Below are 26987 nucleotides of genomic sequence, written 5' to 3' on the forward strand. Positions count from 1 at the left end.
TTTTTTTTTGGTGAGGGGGAGCTAATGCTTTTAAGCAATACTTTGTTTCATTTGGTTTGGGGCAGGAAGGGCCAGTTCCTCATCCAGCTCTTTTTCTGATTGTGATTTAAGAGTCCTCCTCCTGGCTTTCTGATGCGCACCAAACCGGTCAGGGTTTATCTTTTCTTTTGTTGTTTTATCTTGTAAGTTTATTGATTGACAGGAGGGGGATGGAGGCTTTTCAAAGGGCGCTTAGGTACCCGACTCTTATTGAAAATCAGCCCAATACTCTCCTTTTTGCCTTTTGACTATCTCCCCCTTAATGAATTTATCTACTCATGGCTCATGCATTGAGCAAGCTGCTCTGCCCAGCTCTGTAAATATTGATTAATTCTGTAGCACTATAAGGGTGCACAGTGTTTTACAGATGAATGAGAAGCCTGTAGGTGCTTACAACCGAAGGTCTAATCCTGCCAACAGTTATTACTTCATGTGACTAGGAAGACACAGGAGCAGGGGTTGGAACCAAGTTATCCCCCAACCTCCCGGCTATGGGATTGTTCTCGCGTTCTGTAGCCGAATGACTATTTAATTATTTATAGAAAGTGGAACAACTTCAACAGGCGAGAGTGAGAGAAACTCTGCCCAGAATACTGTCTAGTCCACTGATTAGGACATTCGCCTGCAATGTGGGAGACCCAAGATCAAATCCCTGCTCTGAATCAGGCCAAGTGGGGATTTGAACCCAGGTCTCCGATATCCTAGGTAAGTGCCCTAATCATTTGAGTATAAGGGGGGAGCCACCAGTGTGTTCTCCTCTGGTTTTCTGAATGGCACTTAAGTCACACACATTTTTTTGTTCAAAACAATCCAGTGAATTCATGTCATAGTCACTAGAAGTTTCAGGTTGACCCAAAATTGCATTTTTAAGCAAATAAACTATTTGTCTGAAACCTTTCACCCAGCTGTGGTGACAAGCATGCATTGAGGTGAGGGAAAGCACCCCCATCACATCAACTTTGTCAGACATTAAAAATGGCATTATATTGTAACTGTCAACGTCTTTCGAAATCTTGAACCAGCAGTAGCAAGATTTTGTGGAGAGAATAAGGGAGGCCAATGCTAGATAAGCGGAGGGAGCAGGGAAGCAGAGAGGCAAGATCTGTGAATACAGGAAAGAAATGTTGAGCGAGATTCTGGATGAAATGGGGAGGCATTGGAGCTTTCTGAGGATAAGGGTATTATGACTGAGCCTGTCTTTATTTGTGAGAGGCAGGCCGCTGGAGTCTGAGAATGTGGGTGTATGGGGACCATAGAGAAGGCAGTTTCAATGGTCGAGGGAAGAGGAGATGAAGGCTTCTACGAGGGTTTCAGTTACAGTGATATCAAGGCAGTTGCATTTACTAACAGTGCTTCACAGGTGGCGACAGGCAGCAATTGCAGTTGAGATGTGATGGGGGAAGGGTGACCTGCAGAAGAATGGCTTTGGGGTAAAGGCATTGGGCTGGAAAGTGGGAGACCTGAGTGCTAGTCTCAGGTCTGCCACTGACTTACACACACTCGTACTGTAGACGCCATATAGGATATGTCTACGCTAGTGTCTCCCCCAGCCTGGGTAGATACATGTGCTAGCTCTGCTTGAGCTAGAGCACTAAAAAGAGCAGTGTGGATGGTGTGGGCCGAGCAGAAGCATGGGCTAATCTCCTGAGTACAAGCCTGCCTGAGCTTGGGTGGGTAGCCCATTCTGCTACTTGTTCCACCATGTCCACACTGCTAATTTTAGCTCCAATGGAGCTAGTGCATGTCTGTCTATGAGCTATGGGAGGCCTGCTCCCAGCTGCAGTGTAGACATACCTTAAAGTCTCCATGCTTCAGTTACCCTTCTATCAAATGTGGCTAATACCACCTTATCTCACAAGATACTGTGAGGATAAGTTGAGCTACACATATGGAAGTGCTAAGATAACACGATTGTGTGGGGGCACGATACAAGTATGGCGGTAGGTAGAAGAGAGGACATAGCTCTGTGCACTGCAAGGCTACTCTTATGAAATGGTCCAAATCAGTCTGGTTCTGAACCCACTTTATTTTTTCCATGTTATATTGTCAGAGATGTATGTAGTATTCATTCAAATTCAACTGCTTTAGTGCCCCCTTTCATTGACAACAGGCAGTATAACAGCCTGCTGTGGTTATATACAAATTCAGAAATTACTTGACTAGATGAGTTCCCCAGTGCCCACTGATGTAAGGAGAGCATAACCAGTTATTTGTGTGAAATATAGACTTACTGCTTGGAACAGACAGTATTGGCCATATAAGTGAGTTGGAAACACTGAACTCTGCGCATCACATAAAGCTGTACAGTGCGTTCTATTAAAATGTAAGCCTCAGTGGACGCAGTCCAATGTGTTGCAAAATTATGTCTATCAACAAATCCTACCCACTGTTAACTTAGAACTAATTTTATGTTTTCAGTTCATTAACAATAATAGGTTCTTCATTTCTCCCCTAATGCTGTCTATTGAAGTATATTTTTTTGAATGTTTAAAAATGTACATTGCAGGCCAAAGTCAGCCCTGCAGCTCCATTGACTTCAAGGGATTTTCAACTAAAGCTGGACAAAACTAAGTTTATTTGCTGAAAAATGCAGTTTGGCTGATCTGAAACTATTCATGAATTTGACACACATTCGACAAATAGTTTTTGGCCAACTTTTTTCCTGGCACTTGGGTGCCATTGACAAAAAAGGAAGAGGAGGTGCCATCACTTCCTTTATAAACATTAGTCCAGTGGTTAGGACACTCCCGTAGGTTGTGGGAGACCCCGGTTCAATTCCCCACTCTGCTTGATGTGGAGAAAGGATGTGAACTTGATTCTTCCCCCTCTAGTAAGAGTGCCTTAACCTCTGGGCTATGGGATATTCTTGGGTGGTGTATAGTCACTCACTCTCCTTTTGAAGATGTTCCACTTTATATATAAATAGTCATTAGAGCAATGAGACTGGGTTTTCCACAGCCCAGGGAAGTGCCCTAACCACTGAACAATAGAATCATTCTCTCTGGCCCAATGAATATATAATATTTATACACAGCAGAACACCTTCAACAGGCAACTGTGGGGGTATGTCTACACTGGAGCCAGAAGTTGTAATTTCCAGCTCAAGTAGACATAGCCATGCTAGCACGCTAAAAATAGAAATGTAGCCATGGTGGCGTGAGTCGGCCTAGTCGCCTGAGTCGATACCTAGATCGTACTTTGGATGGTTAGTCACTTGAACCGGCGCAGCTGCACTGTGCCCAAAAATCTTTCTGGAAACATCTAGAGGTATGTATGTCAAACCTGAGTGACTTCACACACCTATTGCTAAAGCCTTTATCTTTCCTCATCTTTCTCTTGTTTTACATTTGTTTGTGGTCCCTCATTTGCAGTTAGGACTTGGTCTTGCAAACACTTATGCAAGTGAGTACACGTCCCCTTGAGCCCAATGGGACTACTTTTGTGGATAAAATCACTTATGTCCGTAGGTGTTTGCAGGATTCGGCCTTAAGCTCTTTGGTGTGGCAACTGTGGGTGAAATCCTGGCCCCATTGAAGTCAATGGTAAAACTCCCATGATTTCAGTGGGTGCAGGATTTCACCTTTTGTCTTTTTATTTGTCCTATACGGGTCTGATGCAAATTCCTTTGAAATCAATGGGAGCATGCTTTTGGCTGATCTGAAACTATTCATGAATTTGACATACATTCGACAAATAGTTTTGTCACAAATAATATAGTTATTTATAATTATTATTATAAATAATAAAGAGCAATAACATTTTTAAACCCATGACAGATTGTGTTGAAAGGTATCTCTGCAATCTGGACATAACTGAGAAGAAGCAGAAAAAGGAGAAAATATTAGAACTGGAAATATTATGTTTTAATTGACTTTCATCCTTTGCTGTGCTATTGGGGCTAATTCATATCCTTATCTGCCTGAAATCCTCTAATTTAATTTTGTGAACATTTGGCAATGTTTGGTTTTTGAAAGCTGAATTGTACAGTGACTTTCCTGGAGAACATGTTCAACTAAACCATGAGCCAGCTCTATTAGTTTTATAGTGAAATAAAACATTTGTTTATCAAAATGTCAACAGGACTGGCATGCAGCAGTTGTTCTAGCTCCGTAACAGGAAGACATGGAGGTTGGCTGTGTTTTAAAAAAAAAAAAAAAATTTTTTTTTTCATCTGCTCTCCTAAATGAAGGGCTAAACCAATTTTTAAAAGTCTGAGGCTCGGAGAAGATTGTTTAATGAATAGAGTGGGGTGGGAAATGGTGTTCCTGTCATGAATGTTTTCAAGATTTCAAAATTTTCATGTTCATCAAGACAGAACTGAGACGTCCAAAACATGTAAATGAAAAAGAGAGTGACTCTAGATAGGACCCTCACTTGGGATGTGGGAGAGTGAGATTCAAGTCTCTGGTGTGGAAAGAGGAAGAGCGGCAATGTAAACCTACATCCCAGGTCCGTTCTGTAACCATTGGGCTATTAGCTATTCTGCAGTGGATCTTAATCTCTCCTATAGGAGCTGTTCCCCTTGGTGTCAATGATTAAATATTCATTGGGCCAGAGGGAATGACTGACTCTATAGCCAGGTGGTTAGGGTAGGGTTACCATACGTCCGGATTTTCCTGGACATGTCCGGCTTTTTGGGCTCCAAATCCCCGTCCGGGGGGAAATCCCAAAATGCCAGACATGTCCGGGAAAATCGGACATGCGGTGCCAGTCCGGCGGAGCGGGGCCTGGCCGGGGGCTCGGGCGGTGGTGCCGGGCCGGGGGCTCGGGGGCTTGGCCGGTGGTGCCGGGGGCTCGGGTGCCAGGCCGGGGGCTCGGGGGCTCGGCTGGCGGTGCCGGGGGCCCGGGGGCTCGGGTGCCGGGCCGGGCCGGGCTGGGGACCTGCGGTGCCGGGGGCCGGGGGTGGGCCGCGCCTCCTCCCCCTACAACCCTCCCTTACCTGCTTCAGGCTTCCCGCGACTCAAATGTTCGCGGGAAGCAGGGGAGGGGGCGGAGACTTTGGGGAAGGGGCGGAGTTGGGGCGGGGGCGGGGCTGGGGGTGGGGCTGGGGCCCCTTTAGTGTCCTCTTTTCGGAGGCACTAAATATGGTAACCCTAGGTTAGGGCCTTCACTGGTGATGTGGGAGATTCAGGAACAAGTCCTTGTATCTCTTGACATCTAAGGTTAGTACCCTAATAACTGGGCTATTGGCTGTTTTGGAATGGGTGGTGCACACTCGTATGTGCTCGCTCGCGCTCTCTCTCTCTCTCTGACCTGAAAACCTGTCCCAACAAAAGTTCATCGAAACCGATATGTTCCCGCAAAAAGTTTGTTTCAATATATTGGCATTTTCTGGCAAAAATCATTTTGTTGAAAATTTCCCGACCATCTCTATTAATAAGTGATTAGTCTTTCATCTCCAAGTCACTGGTCCTGGTAAAGTTGGTAGTGCCTGAAAGCTGTTACTTGCCTAGTGAATGATTGGTGGCCTGTGTGCACAATGAAATGATGGTCTCACTCCAGTAATGAGCACACTGGCATTGGGCCAGGTCTTCACCAGGTGTTAATCGGTGTAGTTCTGTTGTGCTCAGTGGAGGTAGCCTGACTTACTCTAGCTAAGCACCTGGGTGATCCATTTTAGCAATCTCAGCAGGCCAAAGAGTCAGTGAGTTGAGATGATGAAATAACTTCTCCCTCATAGAAGTGATCCCTCTAGATTAGAGCCGAGGCACTAGCGTGGGGAATTTTGCGTTCCCTACATGAGCTGCATCTGTCCTGTGGATAAACAACAGAGATCATTTTCCAGGGCTACCTATCTGGTACCTTTCATCAGCAAAAGAAGCTATATTTTAAAATAATAAAGAAGACAGCTATCTTCTTCTCAAAAGGGTTAGGTGTCTACATTGCAAAAGCCTATGGAAAGCTGTTGAAGTCTTGGAAAATTGACACTTCCTGGGAGCCAGATGTATAGGATATGGAATCAGACCATAAGTGGGTGACCATGAAAAATTACTGGGCAACTTTTCAGGTACAGAGTCAGGGTGAGGAGAGAATTTCCACAGGATGAGCATGTCCCATTTAAATAAAAATACGTTACTGTGGTGGGAATCAAAGGGTTCGAGTTGGACAGATCAAGAATATGTGACAGACATTGGCACAGTCCTATTTAAGGATGAAAGACAGACTCTAACAAAGAAGGGCTCTTGTGACATTCCTGCCTGCCTGGCATCGTCCCAGAAAAGTGATTCTAGAAAGAAAAAGCCGTGACTGTTGGTCCTCATCACATAAAAGATCACTTTTTAATAAACAAATACAAAATTCTCCCTTACAAGAAGAGGCTAACTCCACAAATGACTGTCTGTACAGGGCTAGTAATAAAGTGGTGGGATACAGGTGAACTGCCCTGAGAACTTGAGTTTTAAAGTAAATTTTCATATGTTCCTAGTGGAGTTGCTGCCTTAAACTCTGAACCTGAAAGATGCACCATGCTGGTGGACCCTGAGCCCACATAGAACACCACTGTATGGATCCAGGGGTTATCTATACATGTGTTGCACCATGAGGCTCAAGGATGTACTTTGAATTGATTATGTCATCAGACCTGTCACTCTCAGCACTATCTGCAATTTTAGCAGATTCTGAAAAATTGAGAGAGCCCTCAGCTGTGACAAAATGTCATTCATTTCCCTTGAAATGTTTAGACCTTAGGTGTTTTTACTAGTGTGAAATGCTAAAGTAATTACTTGTTAGTCCTGTCACTGTTTCCTTTAGTACATGTTTTAAAAAAGGTTTCCATGAAGAAACCAATGGTTTATTAAGTTCTTTTGGTCTTCAGTAGAATAACACGCACCATGAGGAACTGATTTGGTTCTAAAGGGGTAACATGCCAAGCAGTTCCTTGTAAATTCCTTTGTAATTTAGCAAGGAGTTAATGGTTACTTATTGTGAAGTGTTACCAGGCTATATGGCCAATGTTTTTAGAAACTCAATTACTCTGTTTCCCTGGAGCCCCCTTTATCCAGGGGAAGATGTTGTAATATGCAGGAAGTGGCAATATGTTGCAATTGTACATTCATTCATTTGGTAAAGCTTGGAAAATAAAGCTCAGAAAACTGAGATGGGCCCACGTGTCAAAATTTGGATTCAGATCTGGGTTTTAAACACTCCAAAGTTCAGGGTGTTTTGGATGCCAGGTTTTGATTTGGCCCATTGTGAAGATTCCGGTTCAGATTTTGAGAGTTTGGGGGTGTTTGTTTTAGGAGATATGGTTCCTGTTTGTCTCTAGAAAATAACTGGAGAGTGTTTTGAATAAAAAGGGGACAGATTAATTTTTAGCAGTAAGAGGCCTTGGTACAGCAATAAGTACTTCCTCTGGCCCAGGTGGAGAGCGAGGAGTTTTGGTGTTGAAGCTGGAGCTCGTGGGAGGGAGTTGGCAGTGTGGAGAGAGGAACTCAAAGATAAGGGCTGAAGAACTTGTACAGATTGAAGAAGCACTCTGTACACTTCAGGGGTCCTGCTTCTGATTCAAAGACTGAATGGTAATAAATAGTAGTAGAGAGGAGAAATTTTTATCTGGCCACCCATGCAGCTGCTTGGTTTATTGTGTGGGCAGCACTGCTTCCTTTGGAGTTGTCCCACACTTTACAGATGATCTGAGCAATTTTGGCTCTGAAGCTCAAACAGGCAGCCATTTTACATTCCATTTCTTCCAAAAAGGGTAGAGGCCAAGTACATGTAGCTTGCATGCAATGATAGCTGCACCATAGTTAAGGTTCCTAAGCCATTACAGAGTTCCGTTTAAACCTTGACAATGACTTTAGCAGCAGTACTGGGTTTACCATGGTGCTGGGCCCAGAGTTAGAAGGGGTCCCGGCCAGCCGGATCCCCTGCCCGGCTCAGCTGGCCAGGAAAACTGCTCCAGCCCCCACTCTGCCCCCACCCCGCCTCTTCCCCAAAGCCCCCGCCCCTGCTCTGCCCCAGCCCCGCCACTGCAATGGGAACCGCCCTGCACCTCTTGGGCTGGTGGCCATGGCGTCCACCTGTAGGGTTGCAGGTTCCACTCCAGCTACAGCAGCCATCAGGTGACCCAAGGGAGCCCAGCTAGCCTAGGGCTGGTGGGTACAGTGGCGATTTAGGGGGAGGAGGAGCCCCGACCAGAGCTGCGCTGGGGGGAGGGGGAAGGGGTGAGGGAGGAGGAGCCCTGACCCCAGTGGGAGATGCAGCGCTGAAGCCCCCAGCTGCCCTAGTGCAGAAGATGCAGGGCTGAAGCCCTAACTCCCCTCTGTGTGGAGTTGGCCTGAGCCCCTCTCTCTCCTGTTCCCCTCTGTGTGGAGCTGTCTCTCATTCTCAGTCTGTGAAGAAATTCAGCCCAAATCAACCAACCTGGGTATGTTCCTTTCCCCCATCATGACACAGCCATGAATGGATTTAGCCTAGGAGGCAGGGTCAGCATTAGCCCCATTTGGCAGGTGGGATCTAAGGCACCCAGAGGTGAAGTGACTTTCCCAAGGCAAAGCAGGGAGTCTGTGGCAGAGCAGAGAACCAAACCCAGAACACCTGGCCCCCAGGCCTGTGCCTTAACTACCCACTGGCAAAACCAGAAGTCCGCACCTATGATGGGATGGGAAAGGGAAGGGGATAGGGGAAGTGGGGGCCCAGCATGCAGATCCCCTTGGCAGCAGCTGGGGCTCCCCTATTAAGCATGCCCATCAAACCCTCACCCTGACAAGCCTCCCCTCCCCTGTATCTGTACCACCCTGATGAGCCCCCCGACACCCTCCCCACTGAGCCCCAACCACCTACACCTGGACCCCCACCTCCCCTGCACCCAGCCCTCCTCCCCTCCCCCCCGCTGAGCTCCAACCACTTTCACTTGGTCCCCCCTGCAGACTCCGATTGCCCCTGCACCTGGAACCTCCCTGTGCATCCAGATCCCCCACTGAGTTGCCTGCACCCAGACTGCCCCACACAGAACCCTTTTACCCCCATTTGGATCCCCCCCACACACTAAGTCCATCTGCACTTGGATCCTACTGCCAGGCTGAGCCTCCCTGCCCACATCTGGTGTGCCTGGCACAAAAGGGGCAGGGCCCCAGGGTGTTTCTGTGGCAGGCCTGGCCCTTGTGCTATGTCAGGGTCAGGTTCAGCCTCACTGCCAAGTCCCTGTCCCTGGGGGGCGGGGGAGGCTGCAAGGTATTCTCCCACCTCAGTGGCCTGTGCTCCCCACTGCCATGGCGGAGCTTCCACATTTATTTATTGTAAAAAAAAAAATTGCAGAATTTTAAAATATTATGCACAGAATTTGATGCAAAATTCCCTCAGGAATATGGGGCGCCGTACAGCTGTGCTGGTGGGACTGTGAAGGGGGTGCTGGACAGTAGGGGATCTGTAGGTGGGGGAGCTGGGCAGGGGGTATGGTATGCAGGGTGCTGTGCAGTTGTGGTAGGAGGTCAGCGGGAGGGGTCTCTGGGCAGGGGATGCTGGGCATAGTGGGACCGGGGGCATTGGGCATAGGGATCTGTGGAGGAAGTCTCTGGGTGAGGGGGTGCTGGGCATAAGGGCAGGGCCCTGGGCAGGGGGGCAGTGTAGAAGGGGCACGCTGGCAGCGCAGGGCTGGGCGGACCAGTATGTGTCTAGCAGTTGTGGGTTGTAAACTGTGTCCTTGTGCTGGGATGAGTGGGGCCACTCCCGCTGGGCTGCGCCCCATTGCCCCCAACCGGCCTCTCGCTCTGTGGACCACTCCCCATCACATGCCCTATTTCCCCAATGGGGGCCCACAAATATGTTTGGCGCTGGGCCCACAAAAAGTTAATCCGGCCCTGCTTAGCAGTGTTACAGCAGAATAACTCCTCAGCTGTGTGAAGCTGTGACAGTCAGTGTGATGTATGATTGACCTGTTAATCCAGAAGCATATGAAGTCAATGTTAAGGTTTTGCATTGGAATGTAAGTTTGATGAATTTGAGGTATATGTTTTTTGGTATCTCTTAGAGTTGGAAATGAAACCTTATGAAGGGATGAAGTGTGTTATCAATTGCATTGTAGGCAATATGAAAGTGGGAATGAATGCACAGGTCTTTCCTCTCAGCATTCTTTTATTGTTTTGGGTGGATGCAGTGTCCTGCCACTAGACCTAGATTTTATTTGCTAATAAGACTGAGATGAGGGTGGTTGTGATTAGTTTGGTTTGCTGAATACACCAGTACTGTAATACTTTGTTCTTTTATATAGTACCTCTTAACCGTGGCGCTCAAAGCACTTTATAAATACTAAGCTTCACCACACTATGTTGCATAAAACTACACCGCTATGTTATAGTTGAGTATTACTATACCTATTTTACAGATGGAAAATCTGATGCACAGGAGAGGTTAAGTGACTTGCCTAAGGCCACACAGCAAGTGAATGACAGATCTGGAGAGAGAATCCAGGCGTCCTACTCCCTTTTGTAACTTTTAGCCAACATTTACAGCAATGCGGCTGGACAGCTCAGCTGGGAACAGAAGAGTGTATTGCCTTAAACTACACAATTATAATTTAATAGGCAATATTGTTGCTGCTGGTATATACCACTGAGACCTACAATTCCTGGGTCTGCTTTCTTGCCCTCTTGCTATAGTCCTGCTATTCCTGTCCTGTCACTGAAAGTTTGGAGCCATTTATGATCACAAATGGGATTTTTTTTGTTGCTGCTGTTCCTCTTCAGCAAAGACTGCTCAACTGTACATTTTGGCAATATACATGTACTGCGGAAGAGAGGCCTAAATTTCCGAGGCTCACTGAATTCCTGAGTTTTTCCTCCTTTGGCTCCAGTTAGTCTTTTTTGTGGCTCAGCACTCAGCAGTACATGTGGAATGAAGCAGGGAGCTCAGCAAACTGTGAGCCGCGCACAGCTGGCACGGAATGACATGACTGTGGTTTGTTTTCTTCCTCCCCCTCCAATCTAGAGTATAAGAAGAAATACGGGGAAGAGCATGGCTCGTGTCAGGCTGGAATAGCGGGCTTCTTCACTGAGGTGGGTAATGGTGGTTTTGATGAAAAGTTCAAGTTTGAGGATGCATTTTCCTGCTTGTTTTGCCATGTACACTGGGAAGGAGTGTGGAAACAGAAACGCGCCGTTAGCTGCATTCAATGCACTTGGCATATTTCCTTTTATAATGTTCTGACTTCAATAACGCAGCAAACAAACACCCACCTTTTACAATGTCTCTCCTCCCACAGTTCTAGAAATGCGTCACTGTGAAGTCTCATACATTACATAATACATATGAACCACATGAATGGATTTATGCTTGAGTACCCCCAGGGAAGAATGAATGAACTTTGAAGACTATCCTGAGGGAATATTTTAACCATATAGGTCCCACAGTTTCTATCTCGGGATTTACACTTTATTTATTCTCTTAAATTTTGTTTTAAAATTCCCCCCCCCCCATGAATGAAATGATTTTTAATAGTCCTTAAATTTAGAGAAAACACCGTTTTCTGATGCCTTATCCATTCTTGCTGTCTCAAACTGGTATTGTGGAATATGTTTTTCAGAGCCGTGGCTGGGCAGTTACATAAATGCTGGGTCAAATTAATCCCTGATTTAACATAATTGATCTCACTTCAATGACATTCGGGTTCATTATTTCTGCAGTGAAATTTTGTTTTTGAACTTCCAAAAAATTAGAACATTTTACCCTAAATTTCTCAGTAGCATTCATATCAAACACAAACTACCTTCTCCTAATGGTACACTCATCTCTTTTCAGAATTTCTTCATTTTTTTCCTGTTAGTTTTTAAAGCCAAAGATACCATGGAGGAAAGAGTCTGTTTCTCTCTTCATATGTGATTCGGTAAGGGCTGAGTCCTATAACCCTTACTCACTTGAGCAATTCTTACTCATGAGGGTAGCTCCTTTACTATTAGTGGGACTACTTGTTTGAGCAAACGTTACATGATCAATGTTTAAGGCATCAAAATAGATTTTTACCTGTCTCATGGTCTAGAATATTGTTTGCTGTATGTTTAGAAAGATAAAAACAAATATTAGGCCAACATTTTTCAATAGTGACTAGTGATTTTTGGGTTCCCAATTTGAGAGTTTTTTGGAAAAGAGGCCTGAGGTGCAGAGAGTGGATGCCCAACACATTCAGCATATCAGATCCCTTCAAGTTGTCCTAAGCTGGGCATGTAACATCTCTACACATGTTTGAAAATCCTGGCCTTTGTGACTAATGATGATGACTTTACATTGATACAATATCAGAGATGGGCCTGAGCTGCGAAATTCAGACCTAAGATGAAACTTTCCTGAAGTTCCACTGTTTAATCCAATGGTGAGATGTCTGTGACTTCTGCTGATGCACTGAAAGGTGGAGGATAGCATGATTATTAACGGTTCATTTAGTGAAACACTGTAGATAAATTAAGCCCCTATTCAATATCCCGTTTGATTAAAAAGAAAGAGGAGGCCAATAGAAGGATGGAATAGGATAGGTGGGATCTGGAAAGCGGCATAAACTTAGGGCCTTCTCTTCTCAGTTCTCCCCTTCTACTTCTATTCATCTTTCTATTCCAATCAACCCTCTGCCCCTTCTTCCCTGGGTCTGGTTCCTTCATCTTTAAAAGTAGTCAGTGGTTTTCTATTGTTTTTACTTCAGTGTGTGCCATTGCCATTAGCCTGCTAACTCCTGGGCTGTCCTAAATCAGCTACTTTGGAAGCATTGCTTCCTGTTAGTGACTGCCAGAAGGTATAGCTTTGAATTGCCAGTTCAGAGTGCTTGAGAGAGAACTAATAGATGCACAGCAAGAGGAGCAATAGCAGATGCAGTAAGAAAATTTTAAAATTCATGAACCTCAAAAGTGCTGGAGACAATGGAAAAGGAGAAGAAAAGAAGGTAACCACTAACCTGAGAGGTCCAAATTCTGATGGGAGTCCAAGTGACTCCAAGCAATACTAGAAGGGAATCTATGGGCTTAGCTACACAGTGCAGCAATGTGCACTATATGGTTGTGGTTTCTAAAGCACACTAATGTATTGCACAGTAACTGGTCCGTATAGACCCTGCTGGTGTGCCCTAAGAGTTCCTAGTGTGCTTTTAATGTAGTTCTGTTTGAAACAGCAATATGTAAAAATGCACTAGGGAATTTTCAGCAGCAGGGCCTACATGGACCAGTTAGTGTGCAATACACTTCTACCCCCATATAACGCTATCCTCGGTTGCCAAAAAATCTTACCGCGTTATAGGTGAAACCAAGTTATATCAAACTTGCTTTGATCCACTGGAGTGCGCAGCCCCGTCCCCCCGGAGCGCTGCTTTACCGCGTTATATCCCAATTTGTGTTATATCGAGTTGCGTTATATCGGGGTAGAGGTGTATATCAGCGCGCTTTAGAAACCACACCCACATAGTGCGCATTGCCTGCTGTGTAGACAAACTCTGGTGTAACATTTTCTTCCTGTCCCCTGAGTGTATATATCACATAAACGTAGCCATCCTTAACATGCAGTTAGATTCACTTTGACTTATTTATTTAGATTCCCGTAGATGCAGAGGGTCAGACTTGGAGGTGATGTGTAAGTTAGAGCCCCTTACACTGAGTTAGACTCCCTTGGAGTTGCTTACGTTCTTTTCGGGTTCCTAGTCTATTGGAGTCTAAGCTAGTAGAATTTATGTGCCAAGGAGGTGGAATTTAAATGAGTCTCTTTATGCCTTCTGGTACGGAAGGTAGAGCTCTCCTAGACGTCAGCAGAGTGGGGGTAATCGGTGCGAGGAGTTCAAGGTAATGTGAGAGGGATCTAATTTACACACCACCATCAAATTTGGCCCAGAGGGTTTCTTGTCTTGGTTGATATAAACAGAATTAGGGTATGCTGCATGAAAAACGGGAATGAGATATTCCCAAGTAGACTGGGAATGGGTGGCAACCCTTATGACAATGGCAGTGTGTCTGGTAACAGGAGACTTGTCAGCAACAGCTGTTTCCTGGCTTGTCTGTACTATCAAGGCTGTTTCTTTTTCCATGCTGTAAACCTCCCTCACCAGCCTAGTTCAAAAGATGTCTTTGAACTTTTAGTGCTCCTGCCTTATGGAGCTTCAGCCTGAGCAGGAAATGTAGATAAACGACTTCTGGGTCAAACAGGGAAGCCCCTACTGTACACTCGTGCACTCAGTCCTGCTGATGCTAGTTGTTTCTGCCCAGGGAAAATCCATTGTTCTCAAGGGCATAGCCACTCCCAAGAAAAAAAACCTGTAGCTTAGCACACCCCTCTATTTAGCTGCGTATTGCAATCTATGTCCTTGTGTATCATCATGAAATGCCTGTATTTAGCCTCCGCTGGACTGGAACTCTCTAGCACAGGAGTTTCACCACTCTTCTGGTAATGGGGCTGTGTTACTGGCATGATTGCTGGGTTACAATTTCCTGTGACCTTTTTTATAAAAAGCAGGTGAAGAAAACCAGCTGTCTGTCAGCACAATGAAAAGAAACAAGGAAACTCTGTACCACAGGCTTCCTGGATTTCATAGTATAGCTGCATGAGGCACAGATTTACATACACATTCGCACAATTGTACAGCAATAATTCATGGCTGTGCTGCTCTGTCTTGTCAGAGCTGAGAATAATGCTTATTACGTTCATCATTGATGTGGCAGAGAATTCCCTCCAACGCCCTGTGGTTTGGAGTAAAGTCTCTCTGGATTTAGGGAACTGAGTATGGGATTTCCTTCCAAAAGCTCTAGCTGCCTTATTTCGCATTGTACACAACAGATCTTCAGTGACCAAAACATACATTTAAAAAAAATCCTGGATGAAGGGCTTTCAAATGACAGCACATGTTATAAGAATCCCAGGTGGGATTCTGCCTCATCGTTATATATGGTTCCCTGAGAAAAGAAATGATCTTCCATTTCACCATCCTGAGGTGGTCTTCCGTCATACAAGCAACAGAAACACAACTGCTTAGATTTTAATTAAAAGATGCACATAAAAAGCTACAGGTCAGTGCATCATTTTTTCAATCTGCTGTGCTCAGAAATGCCTATTTTATATTCTAAGAGCATCCTAATGTGGGGTTTGCATGTCCATATAGAATCCCACGTTTGAAAACTGGGCCTAGACTCTGGCACTTTTCCCAGAAGTGTCACTCTTTAAATCCCTTTACTTTGCCTTGCAGCTTCCCTCCTTTCCCCCCGCCCCCAGTCTGCCTCCTGCACCAATTTGTTTCTACAGAGGCACATTTCTACAGCGGCTTCACTTTAGGTGGTCTGAAGCACTTAGACATAGTCTTCTCTTTTTAGGAACAACATTCATGATGTTGTAGTAGTGATATTCCTACACTTTGATCAAACTTTGATAAACTCCTCAGAACAAGGCAAGCTTCATATAGGCATAGACCTTAAATGGGGAAAAAAAAGTTTATTCCTCCCTTTCCCTATTGTGCTCCTCTGGCAAACCAGCAGAAACAGTGACATTGTAACTTAGTCAATTCCAAGACTTGTACAGTTTGCAAGATGACCACGATTCATGGCTTGTGCCAAGGTAAAATGAAAGAGTGTGGTTTTTCCCAGTACCTGTGGAATACAGCAAGGTTAGTCTCTCTCACCAGCGATGAGTTTGAATGTCTCATACACTATTGAGGGGTGAGGAAAATAGAAGCCAGTTTTCACTCAGTTCTCTTACATCAGAGACTGTCCAGTTCTTATGATGAGCTTATATTAACTCCTATTCTACCCTTTCCTAGTTCAGCTAAATCAAATCCTTCAAATGTGACACTAGTTTTTTCAGCTGGGCTTGGCTTTCAGCCAGGGATCACCATCTATATGATTTCACTCTGAGCTCGGCTTGTTTTGTTTTTGTTTTTGTTTTCCACCACTACCACTGTATATTACATGTTTGTGGTTCTCATTGATAATTAGAAGGCTCCCCTTCTCTCAAATGGAATGATGGGAAACTCAGTGGCTTCTACTTGCACGGGTCCATTTGAATCTTTCTTTGATTTTAGTTCACAAGACTTTGTTCAGCCTGAGTTTTGCTTTGAATGTCAAGTCCAAGAAACTCAAAGCAAAACTCAGCTGAAATGTTAATACCATCACATTTTTCCTGATTTCAGATCAAAACAAAGTATAACCATCAGGTGCCTACTAGTTTCCACCTGAAACTATAAATTGTCCCAGGTCCCTTTGAAACTCCGCTGAAGTACATGACTCTGGTCTGAGTTTTGCACAGTTCCACCCTCAAAACACAGCCTTAAACGGACGGGGACAATCTACATTTTTAAGGTCCTCATATAATCAATTTCTCTTAAATGCATAGGTCCAAATCCTCAGTTGATGTAAGGATCAATTGACTTACAGCAGTTGAGGATCTGGTCCTTCAGCCTGTTTTGAACCATAAACTTTTTGTCTACAATGTCACCTGGAAGCTGTGAGCCGTCGGCAGCAGGTTGGGAGGTAGATCCAGGGTGCTTGTTGAACAAGTGGATGGATTCTGTAGCTTAGTTTTGATGCTTCTTGGGGGTAGTAGGAGGACGCTGGGAGGAACAGTTGTTGGAAGAGCATGTTTGTAGGCATGTTCAATAGCTTGTGAGATTGATTGGGGATGCTTCTTGTAGAGGTAGCAGGAGGGTTCAACAGAAGTGTATTGATTCCTGGTATCTGTGTGAAGGGCAAGGGTTGGAGGAGAGCTTAGGTATTTTAATAGTGGGGTGAAGTGCCTCCAGTATTGGCAAAAACTTGCTTAGGGGGATGTTTGGGATGAAAAGTACTGTATAAACATAGGAATAATTCTGACTCTTCTGTGGGCAGATTCATGCGTGAAGCCTTGATTTAACTCTCCCCTGGCCCTATAAAACATAACAATTGCTTGCTGCGATTCATTCTTTCATATTTTTTTTCTAGTTCCTGTCCATCTCTGTTTTCTTTTCTCTCATAGGAGCTGGTCATCATGGGAGCACCAGGGTCTTTTTACTGGACGGGAACTATCAAAGTGTTGAACCTCACTGACAACACCTATTTCAAACTGAATGATGATGCTGTGATAGCCAGGCGGTACACATACTTAGGCAAGTAGCTACTCGGACCCCGATGTCAGGCTGGAAATAGGTTAAAATAATGGTGCAATTGTTTTTCAGTGGAAATAATGTTTTGTTGGTGTAAAGTAAAAGAGTAAAAGAATAAGTGGCTAGCTTAAAATGGTTTGAGTGGCTGGTGGGTTACCTGACAAAATATATAGGAAAAAAGCAGTGAAGGACTTTCACTAGTTCATTTCTCCCCCCCCCCCCCCAACATTATAGCTGTTGGAATATAGAAAACAGGTTTGCATTGTGAGACGGTATGGTCTAGTAGGCTAAGTAACAGACGGGAAGCCAGGAATGCCAGAGTTCTAGTTGTGGCCATGCCCTTACTTACTGTATGGTTTGGGCTAAGCAGCTCCTCTGTATCTGTAGAATGATTAGTTTACTTGAAGAAACAAAGCACTATATAAATGATTTATTAGTAAGAGACTATTGAGGGATGGGCTAGGGAGTGGAGCAGATTTTGTAGGTGTTTAACAGACTAGGCTTTAACTTCTAGAGGCCTTGCTTTAAAATCAACTGATGTCACAAGTGAAATTAATTTAAAGGCTTCCACCTAATCCCCAGTGTTTAGGAGTGTCAAGACTTGGAAAACTCAACAGGCAACAGTCTAATGCTGTTTGACTAAAGACTCAGGCTGATTTTTCTTAACCTGCAGTCTTTTATAAATATAATTTAGCGGGTGCCACTCAAGGATAGTTAAATGAACAGTGTGTGTATATATGTAAAGTCATATATAGATTTTTCCACTGATTAAACTTGAATTACAGTGTTTAGCATGTGGACGGGAGAACCATAATTCACAATGGAGGGGAGAGCTGAATGCAAAACATCCTTAAAAGGAAAAGAAACTCAGTTCTCTCCTTAGACTCCTTTAAACTTATTATATATCATTTTTAATTTAGCAAACAAGATAAAACTTTGATCTACCTGTTTCAAATACACTTTCTTTATATACTGTTTCAAATTCTCTCCTGTTTTTTCTTTTTTAAGAATTAATTTTGTTGACCTCTTCATCTAATGTTTTGTTTTTTTCCCTATGAACTGAAAAGGCACTTGATTTTTCCATGCCATGTTGGGCAGTTACTTTAACGGAGGGAGTATTATTCTCTTTGACATACATGAGACTGTCATTCACAGGCATAAACAGGGCGGGTGCAAGGATGTTTCATGCCCTAGGCAAAACTTCCACCTTGCGCCCCCACCCCCCCGAGCCCTGTGGCAACTCTCTGCCCCCCCGCGGCAGCTCCCCCCGGCCCGGGGAGCCGTGCGGCAGCTCCCCCGCCCCAGCTCACCTCTGCTCCGCTTCCTCCCCGAGCATGCCGTCGCTACTCCACTTCTCCCGCCTCCCAGGCTTGCGGCGCCAATCAGCTGTTTGGTGCTGCAAGCCTGTGAGGGAGAGAAGCAGAGCGAAACAGTGTGCTCAGGGGAGGAGGCGGAGCAGAGGTGAGCTGGGGCGGGGAGTTCCCCTGTGTGCCACCCCCCCTTACTTGCTGCAGGCGGCCCTCCCCGCACCCCCCCACCTCAACTCCCTCCGCCTAAATGCCGACGACAACCGGGGTGGCTGAAGATCCGGTTGCTGCCGAAGGACCCGAAATGCCGCCTCCCAAATGCTAGTGCCCTAGGCGACTGCCTAGGTTGCCTAATGGGTTGCACCGGCCCTGGGCATGAAAGCTGTTTCTTTCTGATGATATGGTCACTTGACTGTCTGTGTGCAGGTTTCTGTTTTTATTGCTTCTCATTCTTCTCACATCTGGATTCTTAACTTATTGTCCCTCTTACCTTTGCCTATCCTTCACCGGGCTCCCACCCACACCTTCACCTTCTTGGCTTTTGGAAAAACAATTGAATGCTTACTGTAATTTCCTGCTGTGATGTACACTTGAACTGAATGTTGGCGAGTTCCTGTATAAAGTGAGTGCCTGCTGCTTTTTTCATGACGCTGGGATATTTATACTCCAAGAGGAACTGTGGAACTTGATTAGTGTGATCCAGATGGCTAACCTGTTTCTCACGTTTTTCCTTTTTGGTTTTTTTCCTTTCTCTTCCCCATCACCCCACCCAACCTCCTGCACAGGATACGCAGTGACAGCAGGTCACTTCTCCCAGCCAACTACCACGGACGTCGCAGGAGGAGCTCCCCAGGATGGAGGCATCGGAAAGGTGTGGCTTTTAGTCAAACAATGATACAGTCAGATGTGACTGGGTAAAATATATTGACTTAGTTCCTGTAAACTTAATGAACCAAGAGATTTTGTCTGAAGATTAAATTTTGAGCACTTGCCTGGAAGAGGTGAGGAAATTTGATGAGGTCCTCAAATTTACCCTATCTGCCCCTTGTGGTGCTCCTTCCTCCCCCCTCCCCCTCATTTTTAAAATCATTTTTTTTAAAGAGACATTGTTAATTCAAAAATCACTCTTCTGTCTGAAGTTTTTTTAAAACCTATTTTGCTTAAAATAGAACTAGTTTGGTTTTGGTGGCCTTGTTGGTATGGAGTTATCAGAAGGGAAGACCAATGAATTGTGAAGCTGTGTATGAACAAGTGCCACTGCACGGCTGGTGATCATGCAGACACCAAAAGCGTTGGTGGCTCAATAAAGTTGCCAGTGATGGAGATAAGTTGAAAACACAGCAAGAGCACCTGGCCAGAGGTTGAGCTAGGTAGTGCTTTTGGGATTTGCCATGATGACGACTTCCCTATGACAGGAATTATAATTATCTCCATTTTGCTGATGGGGTAACTAAGGCTGAGGGGCTTAAGTGACTTGTCCAAATTTACAAAATTCAAGTCAGCAGCAAAATTGGAGTTTAATACTCAGAACCCTTGGCTCCTCATCTCCTCTGGACCAGGCCATTATGAAACCCAAGGTAATCTGTGTCTTCATGTCATTGTATCTAGATTAATCTCTTTCCCCTGCTCCCCTTCCCCCCATGTCCAAGGGTAATGTTCGCAATAAGGTACAGTATTTGATTTGCTTCGCTTCAGAGAAATATACAGCACCTTAAAGCTCCATGTGCATGCAGCTATTAAGTGCCCATTAATAATTCACTATGTAATTTAATACATCAAGTCCTTGGCTCCAATGATCCGCTTTACAGATGAAAGGATGCCTGGTCCTATTAACTACACTGACACCTGCTGGTCAGAAATGGATGAATTGACTTCAGATTTTACTGTTGCTGCTGCTCTGAGCTAACAAGTGACTCAAGACTTCGGTGGAGACTTGTTCCTCGTTACAAGCAAATGGGGATTTTATTAAATGTTAGGTTCTTTACTCTTTCTGGTTCTAAATGCTAAATATTAATGAGCTGCAGTACTGCTCTGGGACAGTAGGACAGTACTAATACCCTACATTGTGCCAGGAGTGTATTGGCCTCCTGATGAGCAGAAGATCTATTAGTCTTTAGTAGCTTTTTTGATCTTGCATTGCTGTATTTACCTGTATTACAACCAAATCAATTAGACAGTCAAAAACAACCAATAAGTGGCTTATATTTGAGTATATATGCGGGCAGGGGACTGGACTCGATGACCTCTCGAGGTCCCTTCCAGTCCTAGAATCTATGAATCTATGTCCAAATCACTACGTTATAATGACTCTCCACTGCTACTAGCCTTGTCTATTTTGTCCACAATGAGGAAGGTATAATGTTTATTATGATACAAATATCTCTATATTTACTTCAAGGAAGATTTTTCATTTCGTTCAATCTTCCACACTTTCTACTGGTTTAATGACCCAGCTATCTACCCTCAAGGTTGCTCATTGTGGCTTGTTTGTCATCTTGTATAAATCAGTTATAACATCCTGTAAAACACTGAATGAAATGGGAGCCATTTTTAAACAAGATACTCATTCAGAAAGTACACTTTTGAATGAGAAACTGTAAACAATATGAAAATTCATCTACATGAAAAACAATGGAGAGAAAAGGACCAATGTCAGAAAGCATCAATGTGGAGGCTGATTCACCATGTAAGCGCATGCAGTCCAGGACATATTAAAAAGGGTATTCTACGAGTAACTTGTATGAACACAAGTTAGTGCTGCTGCTATAGATTGTAATTTTGTAACATTTGAAAAAAATTTGACTGATAAGGTGTTAACACATTTACTGGTGTGATTTCAGTTTTTACCCTGACCTTTGCTAAAACAGCTTGACATTTGTCTTGCTACCTAGATTGCACACATTTTTGAGGCGGTGGGGCGGACAGAGAGAAGGGTGTTGGAATTGGCACAGAAGGTAGGGGTGGGAAGATCCCGATAACCAGTCAGATTCTCAGCCCTAGTTACTCTGGGGCACTTTGCTATTCCTTTCCAAGAGACATTTGCTTAAGATTATGGCTTTTGTGCAGTGGGTCTTTTTAAACACACACACAAAGCAGCATTAAGATACTATTTAAGTACTTGTAATGACAAGAGACCTCTAACATCTGGTACTAAAATGGGAATTTCATCTTTTGTTTTAGAAAAGGCAGGAGGATCACCTTGAATTCGGAGTTTGGCAAATATTAATAATCACTTTATTACAATGAGTAAAGTACATATATACCCAGACTGCACTGATGAATTCATAATATTATAAACTACTTATCCTGGTAGTCAGTTTTTGTAACTGCTTTTGTTTTTGTTTCCATTTGATAGGTTTATATTTTCAGAACAGACAGGCGATCAGGCTCCTTAATAAAGATTTTTCAGGCATCAGGTAAAAAGGTGAGCGATTCTTGAAAAAAAATAATGTGGCTATTTCAATTGGTATTATTTTGAATTAATAGCTTCTTAAGTGTCTGATTTAGGTGTAAAAATCCCCAGAAGTCCTAAAGCCATCATTTAGACCAACCATCTTTTCTATCATAGTGGTAGCATCTGCTCAGTGATGGAATTGTGGAGTAAAAGGTCTGGTAATATTTGCAATTAAAATTCCTGTTAGAGCTGATAAAAACTTACTTTTGTTTTCATGCGAGTTACTCCTCAGCAAACCAGGCTGTGAATCTACAGTGTACCAGCTTGTCGCACTCTGGGATTTGACTGCACTGTAGCAGGGTTCATGTGAGAGGTTGCTGTGCAGCAAGTCGGTGTACTGTAGAATCACACCCTGGCTTGCTTGCATAACTTGCTGTGTAGACAAGCTCTTTAAGGGAAATCCTGTTCCTGCCTTCGTAACAGCAGAGAGTTCACTATGCCAAAGTGCAAGGTTTGGACTGCCCTACAAGGCTCAGCTGTGGAGGACAAACTAGGAAAGAGGTAGATCCTGTATAGCAACTGATTCTCATATGTCCAGAGCTTCTCTCCCTATCCCTCTGAGGAGGAGGCGGCGGGTACATTAGAGTTATAGTAGCGGGCTGTGGAGCAGCTGCATTACGCTGAGGAAGGATTGTTTCCCTCTTCCCTCCATGCATCTACCCTGGGTGCTGGTTTGAGGATTCGTTCCTTAGAGCTAACCACTGGTTCTTTGTTTTAATATTCTAGCAGTACCTAGTCAAACTCCACTTCCCTGTGTGAGGTCATGCTGGGGTAGGGAGAAGTAAACCTTCTCCTTGACCAGGAGCCTTGGTGGTGATAGGTGTTATGTCCTCAGGAAAACAAATACATAGCAGATCCAGCTTTAGGGAACAACAGGAATGTGCTTTATTTAGGGATAAATCTCTGAGGAAGAGACTGTCTGCCTAGCTCATGGCTGTCCAGAAGGAACCGCTTGTATTCTCACTCTGTGCTCTGGCTGTGCAGTCAGGCTCTAAAAGAGATGAAGACCTTGAACAGTATACAGTACTGATTAAATTTGGCTATACTAGGTGATGCGATTATCAGCCTGTCATTGGGACACTTTGCCAAAGTCTCAATGAATCATAAGCACATTTTATAGAAAGTTGCTCAAACACTGGGGACAGGAGAAAATCCCCAGGATGAATGGGTGGTGGATGAAGTGATTACGTTTTTTAGGTCTCCACTATTTTGTTTTGCACCGATAGGTCTTTTTCAGCTCAAATTTCTGTGATGCTATCAGTTCATCCAGTATATCTCCCTGCTGGTGCCTGATTGTTTCCTCTAGTGCATTTTCTTGTGTTTCTTCTAGTCTACTTTTAAATGCCCTGAGTGATGATGCTTCCATCAGTTCTCTTGAAAAACTATTCCTGAGCTTAACACATAGAACTATCGGGAAGTGTTCTGGCTACTCAGCCAAAACTTTTCCTTTCTTAATTTAATCTCACTATTCCCATTTATAAATACCATTAATAATTCTGCACCTCTTTAGTGATTATATCCTTCAAGTATTTGTAGATTGTCATGTGCCCCATCCTTCCATTTCCTGTAAAATCGGAGCTATAATTTATTAAAAAATAAACAAATACCTGCCTGTCTTTTTCCATAGTGAAATGTAATTTGATGTGCAATGCTCACTTAATGAGTATTGCTGGAAACGAAATCAAACCAAACACTGTTTTAGCAACAAAGGTATGGGTTCTCATGTCCCATGCACACTTGACATAATGCACAGGCAGTTTTTCCCTCCTCTCTTTTCGTAAGGCGAAAAAGGTTGGAAAATCAAATATGGAAAAGAGTTAATGCAATCCTGTGGTTACAAATAAAAACACAGGCAGAAATGTAAGGTTCTCACAGTAACATGAACTCACCCACACTGCACAGTTGGGTAAATAACCGCCTTTTCCTTAAAGCTGCTTGAATACATAGTGAAATGTTTTTCATAACTCTAACTCACTGCCCATGAGAATTTTGTTTTAAAACATTACTGGATTTTAAAAAAATAAACCAAAAAAATCCACCAGGGGAATTCCACTACAAAATAACTAGCGAGTCAGATAATTTTAAAGGTCTGACCTTAAACCCAAATAGACACAAAAATCAGAGTTACATGCTGAAACGCTATCCTTAGCTCACCCCGCTGTCCTTACAGCTTCCAAACAGTTCACGGAATCTTGTAGATGTAATGTTACATTCTCAACTTGAACACCAGAGTGGCTGTTGCCTGTTTCCCATTATGCCTATAGGCATATCTACATGGCAGCTGGGAGCATGCTTCCCAGCGCAGGTAGACAGGCATGTGCTAGGTCTGCTCAAACTAATGTGCTAAAAAGAGCAGTGTGGCGGCTGCAGTTTGGGCGGGTTTTGTAATTAGGCAGCTAGCCTGAATCACCCCCTTGCCACCATCACCATGCTGCTGTTTTTAGCACGCTAGCTTGAGCAGTGCTAGCACGAGACTGGGTATCTGTGCTGGGAAGCAAGCTCCCAACAGCAGTATGGATATACCTAATAGGTTGGCTCTGTTTCATACACTGTAATCTGTCAAGGCCCAAATGCGGGACTCCGTGTGTGATAAAAACCCCAAATGAGACCCTAAAATCATGATGTATGTAGCAAATGTAATATGCGGTGAGAGTCGTAATTAAAAAAAAAAAGTTTAAATAACTTTGTAATCTCAGTTTCATGCTTCTCCATTTCTGATGTAAACGGTTGTCAACAATAAAAGCGAGGGGTGACCAGATTAATGTGGAAAGCAGATGGCTTTTGGGCTAAAATGTGTGATGTCCGTCAAAATGAGACATTTGAGACCTATGCGCTAGTGTGTGTGTGTGTGTGTAGTCCATCGGTTTGCCGATGACATGTTCATGCTCTGTCTTTTTGTGGATTCTGGAATGACTCTGAAGTCCAAAGTGTCAGGCTTTGCTCGTGAGCAGATTGGGCAGACAAAGTCATTGGTGAGCATCTTGGTAGCTATCGCAGTAGAATGTGCTGGTAGATGAGCTGTAACTGTGCCCTATGAAGTATGCACTGGTATATCTTGGCCAGTGGGGGGAATTAAAGACCATGTCTGGTTTTGCCTTCAATTTTCTTACTTGTATTTTAAATCAAACTTCAAGTGTGGTTTAAGCATAGGTGTGTGCAGTCTATTTCATTAGGGTGTGCACCTAGGGAGCCCCACCCTAGCCCCGCCCCTGCCCTAGTCACGCCCCCATCCACTCCCTCCTACTTCCTGCCCCCTGACTTCCCCCCTCAGAATGCCCAACCCCCCCTGCTCCTTGTCCCCCCTGACTACCGCCTCCTGGGACCCCTGCCCCTAACTGCCCTCCAGGACTCCACCCCCTACCTAAGCCTCCCTGCTCCTTGTCCCATGACTTGCTCCCTAGGACCCTACCCCCTACCTGTCCCCTGACTGCCCCGACCCTTATCCACACCCCCGCCCCTAGACAGACCCCCGGGACTCCCACGCCTATTCAACTGCTCCTCACCCCCTGACAGGACCCATCCAACCCCCCCCGCTCCCTGCCTCCCCCAACCCCTCTCCACACCCCTGCCTCCTGACTGCCCCCTCAGAACTCCTGACTCATCCAACCCCTCCCAGCTCCTTGTCCCCTGACCACCCCCTCCAGAGACCCCCCCCAGGGCTCTCCTTGCTCCCTGTCCCCTGACTGTCCTGACCCCTATCCACCCCCTGCCCCCTGAGAGACCCCAGAACTCCCATGCCCCATCCAATCCCCCTGCTCCCTGACTGCCCCCTCCAAAGACCCCTCCGCCCCTAACTACCACCACCCCCCGGGATCCCACCCCCTATCCAACCCACCCTGTTCCCTGACTGCCCCCACCCCTTATCCAACCCCCCCTGGCCCGGACCATGAGATGAGGCTGCTAGCCTCCCCGCGGAGCCAAACATTGCCCCACGGGTGTGCGCAGCCCCGGCCCCCAGAGCACTATGTGTGGTGGCATGGCTCCAGGGGAGGGGGGAGCATGTCTGCCTCACAACGGAGCCAAATGCTGCCCCGTGGGAGTGCGCAGCCCTGGCCCCCAGAGTGCTGCGCACACGGCAGCATGGCTCAGGGGAGGAGGAAGGCGGGGGAGGGGCCGGCAGCTTGCTGTGCTCGGCCGGGCGCTCAGGCCCGGGAGCGCGGACCCCGCGACTTGCCCTGCCGGGGAGTGGAACTATTTGCCCACCCCTGCATTAGGGTGTGCCTGGGCACACCCGGCATACCCCGTGTGCACGCCTGTGGGTTTAAGGGTATATTTGGGAGTGTGGTTAGTATTTAATGTTCTACAATAATAGTTATTTGAAATAAATCTGATAATACACCTAAGTCTTTCATTCTCTCCTAAATATCTCAGCCTGATATCTTTCATTGTAGATAGAAATTGACTACACATTTAGGGCTTGATTCTGCAAGTTCTGGGCATGAAACTCCCACTGAAACCAATGGGAGTTCCGTGTAGTAGGGACTGCAGACTTAGGGCCTTAGGCTGATTAGCTTGCAGTCAGAGCCTGTATGGGTATGTCGACACAGCACGCCAAGCCCAGGCTCAGACTCCGGTTCAAACCCAAGCCCGTCTTCCTTCCACACAGAAATTAATCTGACTTAGGCTAGTAACTCCTCTTGACTTAGGTCAGTGGCCCATGCTGGAGGGGTGAGTCAGAGAGTCTGAGTCCTTCTGTAATGTGGGACAGGGCCCAGGTATTTTGCAGTGTGGATGCAGCTCAAATCTGGGGTGCCAGACTCTGGTCTGGGGAGTCTGCCAATGGTATCCTACAATCCTCTGGGGCTGTGCTTCCCAGCCCATCAGTTCCAAAACTTGCCCCTCACGTCTCATGAACTGGAAGTAACCTCCTGATGCAAATATAGCGCTTAGCAGGGAAAAAATCCTGCAGTCAGCCCACTACTTTTCTTTCTGGTTGATGGTGAGAAATTTAAGAAGACCAGGAAAAAGATTTTCAAGAATGACTAGGGACTCCAGCTTGAGACAGCTTGAAAAGTGGCATGATTTTAGCAAGTGCTGAGCACCACCCTCTGAAAATCAGGTCCCATTCAGTTGTGTGACATTAGGCCTCAAAAATCACCAGTCACTTCTGAAAATCTTGGCCCAGGCTGCTAATTCTCCTCTTCCTCATTTTAGATATTTG

At 45.1% G+C, this 26987-nt stretch overlaps 1 protein-coding gene across 1 annotated transcript in view; it reads left to right on the plus strand.

Moving 5' to 3' along the window:
- ITGA9 (integrin subunit alpha 9) overlaps positions 1-26987 on the plus strand; it is a 305446-nt gene that overhangs the window by 23791 nt on the left and 254668 nt on the right. The window contains exons 5-8 of the mRNA XM_034759490.1: positions 10963-11030; positions 16939-17068; positions 19158-19243; positions 21728-21796. Coding sequence (XP_034615381.1) covers positions 10963-11030; positions 16939-17068; positions 19158-19243; positions 21728-21796 — 353 coding nt within the window. The remainder of the gene's footprint in view (positions 1-10962; positions 11031-16938; positions 17069-19157; positions 19244-21727; positions 21797-26987) is intronic.

Source organism: Trachemys scripta, chromosome 2 (assembly GCF_013100865.1).
Source record: "Trachemys scripta elegans isolate TJP31775 chromosome 2, CAS_Tse_1.0, whole genome shotgun sequence".
Classification (NCBI taxonomy): Eukaryota; Metazoa; Chordata; order Testudines; family Emydidae; genus Trachemys; species Trachemys scripta.